This window comes from Dipodomys ordii, unplaced genomic scaffold, assembly GCF_000151885.1.
Source record: "Dipodomys ordii isolate 6190 unplaced genomic scaffold, Dord_2.0 Scaffold32, whole genome shotgun sequence".
NCBI lineage: Eukaryota > Metazoa > Chordata > Mammalia > Rodentia > Heteromyidae > Dipodomys > Dipodomys ordii.
In genome coordinates this window covers 16,912,777-16,921,305 of record NW_012267248.1, presented here as the reverse complement: position 1 = coordinate 16,921,305, position 8,529 = coordinate 16,912,777, and the positions used below count along the sequence as shown (strand labels likewise).

At 38.2% G+C, this 8,529-nt stretch overlaps 1 protein-coding gene across 1 annotated transcript in view; it reads right to left on the bottom strand.

Annotated features, from left to right (window-relative positions):
* Nucleotides 1–244: 244 nt before the first annotated feature.
* Nucleotides 245–8,529, bottom strand: part of Srsf12 (serine/arginine-rich splicing factor 12) — a 13,481-nt gene continuing 5,196 nt past the window's right edge. Inside the window, exons 2-4 of the mRNA XM_013016639.1 lie at nt 1,891–2,012; nt 557–664; nt 245–403 (exon numbers count right to left, since the gene is read on the bottom strand). Coding sequence (XP_012872093.1) covers nt 258–403; nt 557–664; nt 1,891–2,012 — 376 coding nt within the window. The 3' untranslated portion in view covers nt 245–257. The remainder of the gene's footprint in view (nt 404–556; nt 665–1,890; nt 2,013–8,529) is intronic.

The following is an 8,529-nucleotide window of genomic DNA, read 5'->3' as shown; positions in this document are numbered from 1 at the left end:
AAACTGGAAGTGATGCTGTGGCTCAAGTGGTAAAGTGCTAGCCTTGAACTGAAGAGCTCAGGGACAACGCCCAGGCCAGAGTTCAAGCCCCATGACCAACAGAAAGGACCAGCACAAAACAATGTATGATAAAGAAGCGTATATTGTAAAAATTTATTATTTAAGTCTATTCAACAAAATGATTCACCTGTTTAGCAACTCTGAAATGTTTTCCAGGAACAGAAGGAAATGAAGTTTCAATCTTCTGTATTAGGTACTTACTCTTTAAGGCTATCCGACCGCCTCCTGTTTCTTCCCCATGAAGAACTTCTACTTCTAGTTCTCCTTTGGCTGGGGCTTCTTGATCTCCTATGATCAGTTGGAGAACAAGGGTGACGTTCTTTTGATTTCATTTGGCCTGGTGCTAGAATATGAAAAAAAAAAAACATACCACAATTCATTATCTGAAAACCATAATTACAACCATTTAACTTTATAATATGCCTAGTTAAAAAAAAACTGTCATTGCTCTATCATTCTGGTGAATAAAGAAGATCTAATGTTTAGTCACACTTACTTTTGCGATCACCTTGTGCAAACTGTATTTCAATTTGACGGCCACATACCCACTTCCTATTGAGATTATATAGAGCATCTTCAGCATCTCGAACATCTTCAAATATGACTAGCTGTTAAGGACACTTTGAATATGAATATCAGATAACAAAGTATTTTTAAGGTATTAGTTACATGTAAAATGCAATTAATAGAAAAAAACAAGTTCTTGTTATTAAGCTAACAGAATAAAATTGTTAACTTTTACTTCAAAAAGAAATGTCCTATTATGAAATAAAAGATGTAACACAAAATTGGATTTTTAATATATACATAGTAAAACTAATATGTATATATAATATAAAATACGAGAAAAAATCATCCAAAATTGGCTACCATTATAAAAACTGTTGAGGACTCATTCACTTCTTTCAGATAAAGGATCCACTAGGGTTTTCATTGAAATTATCAGCATGCAGAACAAGCCTTTATTCTGAAATTAAAATTACTTTCATTAAAGGATTTTCTAAGTATGGCATTTATAACACTTAGAAACAAAATTGTACAAATATAAAGTTAGCTAATACAAAAACTGATTTGGTACTTTAAATACTTTATCTACTTTTGCACCTACCATTTTAAACAACTCCTTGTGTTTAGTACTTGGGACAGAAGTATAGAAAAAACATAAAACAATTTTCAAACATTTGGAATTACATATACTGGTTGGAAATATACAGCTAAACTCCCCAAGTATATAAATTATATAATATTAAACCTAACTAGATATTAGCTATATAAAATTATTAAATAGATGTATTTAAGGAGGTTGTTTACTAGATTTTTTTCTAAATAGCAAATAAGAAAAGCTCAAGAAATGCAATATAAAATGAGACTGGCAATTACCTCAATGTCACTTGATCTTGAACCTTGACCTTTACTCTTTAAGACTTGCAAGATGGACTTTATTAGAGATGAAGAACCAAAAAAATCAGACTTGGCTTTGATTCTGGAACTCTGAGTAAATGTAGGAAAGCCGAAGTCTCAAAGTTGGCTTTGTCTTTTGCTTGATAAAGACTTCCCCTCTTCCAGGTCTTTATATCTGTGTCCACCCTCCCTTTTTACTCCTTGATGCTTGAACTTTAGGTGCCTTTTGTCTTGCCTGCTTGGTTTATGCTTGGATTCTAGCTAACAGGTTGGTTCAAACTGGGGGCGCTTGCCAGCTACTGTGGACTGCTTTAGATTTTCTGAGATAAAGAAATAAACACATTTAATTAGGCAATGTTAATCTCATATGCTCCTAAATATGCATATGTTTAAACACACACATAATATATAGTATATTCACATTCACACAATAAAATAAAGGATATTGAACATAAGCAAATCCTCTTGGGCGGCGAGTGTAGAAGTCAAGTGGAATGTAAACGTCTACTATAGGGCCATAGCGACCAAACTCACGGCGCAAGTCCTCAGGCCTGAAGTGTTTTAGAAATAAGGCAAAGAAATATGAATAGCTGTATTAAAATATTTTGCCTACAGAAATCCAGTTGAAACTTTCAAAAGAAAGTGCATTGTCTAGACCAGAATTATTTGAAACTGTTTCTTGTAACAATTACCCAATATTTTGAGAGGAAGATAAAAAGAAGGAAACACCAACAACAGATCTTCAATCCACTCTCTTAAGAGCCCTTCATTCAGAAAGTCTGGATTAGGGACTTGGAATTAGTATTTTTACAAACATTCTAGGTGCTTGTTAAACTTAGTCAATTTCAATAAACACTGGCAGGGCTGGGGCATAGCTCAACTTGTAGACTATTTGCCTACCAAGTTCAAGGTCCTGGATTCAAATACTAGTACCACCAAACAAAACAAAACAAACCTAAGACATCCACCTTTGAAACTTACTCCCATTACAAGACTTATTACAAGTTTATTAAGGGCACATTCATTTACCTCCCTATAATTTTGTGCTTATATAAATTTTGATCCTCCAAACAGAGAACAAAAATTAAGACTCTAGAGTCAGGCGCCGGTGGCTCACATCTGTAATCCTAGTTACTCAGGAAGATCATGGTTCAAAGCCAGCCCGGACAGGAAATTCCGTGAAACTCTTATCTCCAATAAACCACTAGAAAACCGGAAGTGGTACTGTGGCTCAAGTAGTAGAGCGCTCACCTTGAGCTGAAGAGTGCAGGGATAGCGCCCAAGCCAGAGCTCAAGCCCCATGACCGACAATAATAATAATAATAATAATAATAAATAAGAAGAGAAAAAGAAAAAAGAATTATGATTCTAATAATCTTAGTTTTTTTTTTTACTATAAGGCAAAGTAACTACTATATTCTCAAATTTGACAAGAACTTCCAGCCTCCCATTAGCTTTCTACTGTTACAAATATGTAAGAGAATACACTAAGGAAATAGAGTTATTTGTATTGTGGGGCCACAATGCAGTTGAAGAGACAAAGTATTTAGCAATAATAGCTGACAGTTATAGACATTTATGTACTAGTCATTGTTTACCTTAAGACTTTAATTCTCAAAACAATCCTATAGTTATTTACTGGTGAGGTGAAAGATTAATCTTTTCTAATCTCTAATCTTTCTCTGAGCTAGTAAGTCACAGATCTGAAACAAAACATCTACATTCTCACACTAGTCCATGTTATTAGCCACTAAAAGACACTGCTTCAGGAGATCACTGGGATTCAGCATCAAGCTTTGGGCACAAAGCTCAGAAGAAATGAGTAGTTTAAACATCTGTACAGAAAAAAGATTCAAAGTCAGATTTGACTGCAAAGCTTCTAGCTTGGGAAAATGGAAAAAAATATGTCAGTGACAAAAATTAGGTAGATGAGAAGGAAGAACTAGGTTGAAGAGAGAGAAGAATGGCAAAAAAGCAGCTTTCAGATTTAGAAATGCCAAATATAAAGTGATGGCAGAATATTCATAAAAGTTCTGTAAGCAGGGCTGGGAATATAGCTCAGTGGTAGAGAGAGCTTGCCTAGCATGCACAAAGCTCTGGGTTCCATTCCTCAGTACCACATGAACAGAGAAAGCCAGAAGTGGCACTGTTGCTCAAGTGGTAGAACACTAGCAAAAGAAGCTCAGGGACAGTGCCCAGGCCCTGAGTTTAAGCCCCAGGACTGGCGGGGGGAGGGGGGGGGAAGGGGGGACGGCGCGGGAAGCAAATACTAACTTTTTTCTCAAGACTAGGAGACAAATTACCCCTTAAAGCTAGAGATGAGGATTTAGCAGCTATTACATAAAAATTCAAGTAACTCCAAATATCCACAAGATGATAGTGTACTCAACATTACTACAACATTCTTTATTGACTTACTATAACATGTTTGTCTACTTCCTAGATACTTAGCTTTAGAGGTCAGCAACCATGTCTTTTTTCTTTCACTAAAGTCATCCAACAAATAGGTGCCAGGCTCTAGTAGAATAACAACAAAAACAAAAGTTCTTGTTCCTATAGAGGTTGGGTAAAGATTCTCAAGCATTCTTGAATAGTTGAATCATCCCTTACAGAACAGGCACTGTTTTTTGAGACAGATGCTGGCTACATAGCCCTACTGGCCTGGAGTTCACAATCTACCTTCTTCACCAGTCTCCCCAGGGCTACAATTTACAAGTATGCACCACCATACCCAGCTTTGTCCATTTTTAATAACATTTGTCTTTTTATTGTTAAGTTGTTAAAGCTTATATGTTCTGGAAGCAAATCCTTGGTCAGGATACAAATATTTTGTGACTTTTATCTCAATTTGTGGTTTGATATTCTAATTCTGGTAAAGTCTAATGTATCAGTATATTTTTTTCATTTATGTTACATGTTTGACCTATAAGAAATATTTGCCTATGCCCAGATCATAAAGATAATTTTGTATGCTTTCTAGTTTTATGTTTTACATTTTGATCAGTGATCCAGGATGAATTGTAACGAAGGTAACAATGCAGTTGCAGTTTGTTTTTTCCCGTTCAGTAGTTCCAGAGCTATTTGTCCTTTTTCACTGGATTGTTTTGCTGCCTTTGCCAAAAATCAATTAGCTCTACTAAGTGTAGGTTACTTACAGACTCTTGTTCTGTTCTCCTGACCTATTTTTCTACCTGTAGGCCAATAATATGACATTGTCATGGTTACTGAATCTTTTAAAGGCTAGAAGTCAGATAATTTAAGTCCTTCAGCTTCAGTGTCCTCTTTTCCAAATTATTTTGGCTCTTACAAATTCTTGGCATGTCAATTTCCATTTAAAAAAACTTTAATCAGCATTTCCTTGATCATAAGTCAACTGGAAGAGAACTAATAATTTTCCAATATATGAATATACGTACCAATTTATCAAGAGCTTTTAAAATTTCTTTTTGCAGTATGTCATAATTTTCAAGGCAAATGATTTTTTTGAGCATGTCAGTGCTAGGGTTTGAACTCAGGCTTTTGTCTGGCTCAAGGCTGGCACTCTACCACTTGAGTAAACCTTCTATTCCAGTTTTTTTCTGGTTAATTTGAGATAAGAGTCTCACAGATTTGTCTGCCTAGACTACATGCATAAGCCCAGATATTGCAAAGGATTTTCAGCTTTTATTTAAGTTTATTTGTTTATTTGCCAGTCCTGGAGCACTCAGGGCCTGGGCACTGTTCCTGATCTTCTTTGCTCAAGGCTAGCACTCTACCACTTGAGCCACAGCACCGCTTCCGGCTTTTTCTGTCTACGTGGTAACTGCCTAGCATGCTTCATGCATGCTAGGCAAGGACTCTACCACATTCCAGCCCTATGTTCACTTATTTTTGTTAATACCTAGAAATAAAAGTTTTAAAATTTTATCTTTTAGTCATATAACTTCTTACGCTCTTATAAGTTTTGTTGTTAATTCTGTGATGTTTTCTGTGTTAAAACAATAACAGCAAAACATCATGTCATCTAAGAGTTGAAGACTAGTTTTACATCTATTTTTCCAATTTTTATGTCGTTTATTATCTGTTGCACTGGTCAGGACCTACAACAAAATGCTGAATGGAGCTTGTCAGAGTAGGCAACCTTATCTTAAGTTATAAGGTTAGCTTTACATTTTTCATAACCACCTTTCATCAGGCTGAAAAAATTCCATTCTAGTCCTAGTTTGCTGGAAAAAGTTGCTAAATTTTATTTCTTAAAATACAGTCGCCCGTATACTGTAATCAAAGAATGCTGCTGGTGAGGCACTGGTGGCTCATGCCTCTACTCCTAGCTACTCAAAAAGGTTGAGATCTGAGGCTTATGGTTCTGCTGTTCAAAGCTAGCCCAGGCAACAAAGTCCCTGAGACTCCTATCTTCAATTAACCACTGGAAAATGGGAAGTAGAGCTGTGGTTCAAGGTAGTAGAGCACTAGCCCTGAGTGAAAGAGTTCAAGGATAGTGCCCAGTCTCTGAATTCAAGCCCTATGACCAACCAAGAAAAAAAAAAACAAAACGGTGAAAACAGGAAAAAAAAAATCAGCTAAGTTCTACCATCCACTGGATTTTTTTCCAGTCTCATTTTCTATATATGGTTCATCTTTTCCTCTTTCTCATATATCTGAAATCATACTGCATATATAATCTTAAGGGTTTTTGTTTAATATTTTTATCCCAATTATTTTCTTTATAGGTATACCAAGTAGTTTCAAGCTAGCTTAAAATGTGTCAAGATGTCACAATGCTAGTTTTATATAATAGTCATCATTCTTAAAATCACTGTCAAAACCACTTACCAGCTAACACATGTGTAGATAAAATATGTGAATCTCTCTATTTTAAGCCTCAAGATTTTTGTCTGTATACAGAGTCAATGAGAACATACAGGCTAATGTGAAAACTAATAATATATGTAAAATTCTGAGTACAGCACTTGTCACCTAGTGGATATTTAACAAATGTTAGCAATGATTATTCCATTAATACAATGTGATCTCCAAAATATACCCTCTGCAGTGGCAGTGCTAAAAAGTGGTGAAAACAGAAAATCTCCATTATCAGCCTCAATACTTAGTAGTGGACTAAGTAGATCTCAGGCTAGTTGTAACATGCAGATATGTGTTATTATTTAGGATGTCTTTTTTTGTGTGTGGCACTAAGATTGAACCCTTGAGCTACATACATGCTAGGCAAGGACTTGACCACTGAGCTACATCTCCAACCCAGACGTGTTTTAAACTGTGTAAAAATAAGAAATGGCCAACATTTATAGCTTCTAAACCACAAACATGGTTATTTCATACTATTCAACTTAATAAGTGCTAAAATATTGTAATTAAGCCTGCCACAAAATACACAGATTTCTTGATGCAGCAACAAGGAATCCAAAGGTCTGCAGGGCAGCAATTAGTCAAAAGAGAGCTCAGTAGTCATTGCTCTTCCCTTAAGATGGCCCTTGTCCTTTGTTATTTGTTATGGCCCACAGCCCTTACAATCTGACAATTTAGCTCATTTATGCTGGCTCCAGCAGCAATTAGAATTGGAAAACATGCACCACCAATGACTCAAGCCTGTAATCCTACCTATTAAGGCTGAGATTTTAGGATTATGGTTCAAAGCCAGCCCAAACAGACAAATCTCACCTCTAGCAAAAAGCCAGAAATGGAGGTGTGGCTCAAGTGGTAGAGCACAAGTCTAGAGCAGAAAAGCCAAGTGAGAGAGAGTTTACACAAGAGGGGAGAGCCAGGCAGACAGGAAAGAGGAGGAAGAGAGGGAGAGGGGAGAGAAGGGGAGGAGAGAGAGAAGGAGAGGGAGAAAGAGGGAAGGGTAGATAGAGGACAGGGAGAAGAAGAGGGGGAGAGGGAGAAGAGGAGGAGAGAGAAAGAAAGAGGGTGAGAGGAGAGAGAGAGAGAGGGGAGAGAGGAAGGGGGAGACAGGGGAGAGAGAGGAAGAGAGAGTGAGAGAGTGAGAGAGAAAGAAAATGGGGGTTTCTCCTATAAACATGTTTAAAGATACTTGATACAAGCCGGGCACCGGTGGCTCATGCCTGTAATCCTAGCTACTCAGGAGGAGGCTGAGATCTGAGCATCAGGGTTCAAAGCCAGCCCGGACAGGAAAGTCAGTGAGACTCTTTATCTCCAATAAACCACTAGAAAGCCAGAAGTGGTGCTGTGGTTCAAGTGGTTGAGCGTTGAGCGCTAGCCTTGAGCTGAAGAGCTGAGGGTCAGCACCCAGGCTCAGAGTTCAAGCCCCATGACTGACAAAAAAAAAAAAAAAAGATACTTGATGCAGCCAAGGGCCAGAGGCTCACTCAGGAAGCTGAGATCTGAGGATTGGGTCCCAGAGACTCTAATCTCCAATTAACCACTTAAAAGCCGAAAGTGGAGCTGTGGCTTAAAGTGGTAGGTAGCCTTGAGCAAAAACAGATCAAGGACAGCATCTAGGTCCTGAGTTCAAGCCCTAGGACCGACAAGACAAAAAAAAAAAAAGATACCTGATGCTTACTAAGTTTTCAAGTGCTCTCTAACTGGGTCTTTTTTTTTTTTAAACTTCACCCAAATAACAAATTTTGCTTTACTATGTGGTGATAGAACAGAGCATATTTTTACTTGTTCACTAAGATCTATTAACTCAAGTCTCCAGTGTGTAAAAGCCAAATTACAGAAAAACAAACCCACAAAGGTAAATTATGGGGAAGACGAGAAGACATCCAAATATTTGTCTTTGTCCGTCTCATCAGGTTATTACAACTCAGCAGTCCCTGGGGCACAATAACCATGCAAACCCGGAATGGGGGGCCGGGAGGGGCACGTACTGAACGCGGTCCCCACCCCCCTTCCCTCCGGATTGCCCAGAGAGAGAAAGTGCTACGTGGCACGGGCACTTTGTGATCGCTTCCGCCGTACGTTTGGACCCCAGGCCAGCAGGAGGGGATGGGGATGACTAGCCAGCCGAGCCCATCCCAGCCGTCAGAACGCTAAAGGAACCCGCGCAACACCCGCTCCTAGAACCCACGGATCGGCCGCGGCCCGCGGCGGGGGATGCGCAGCGTC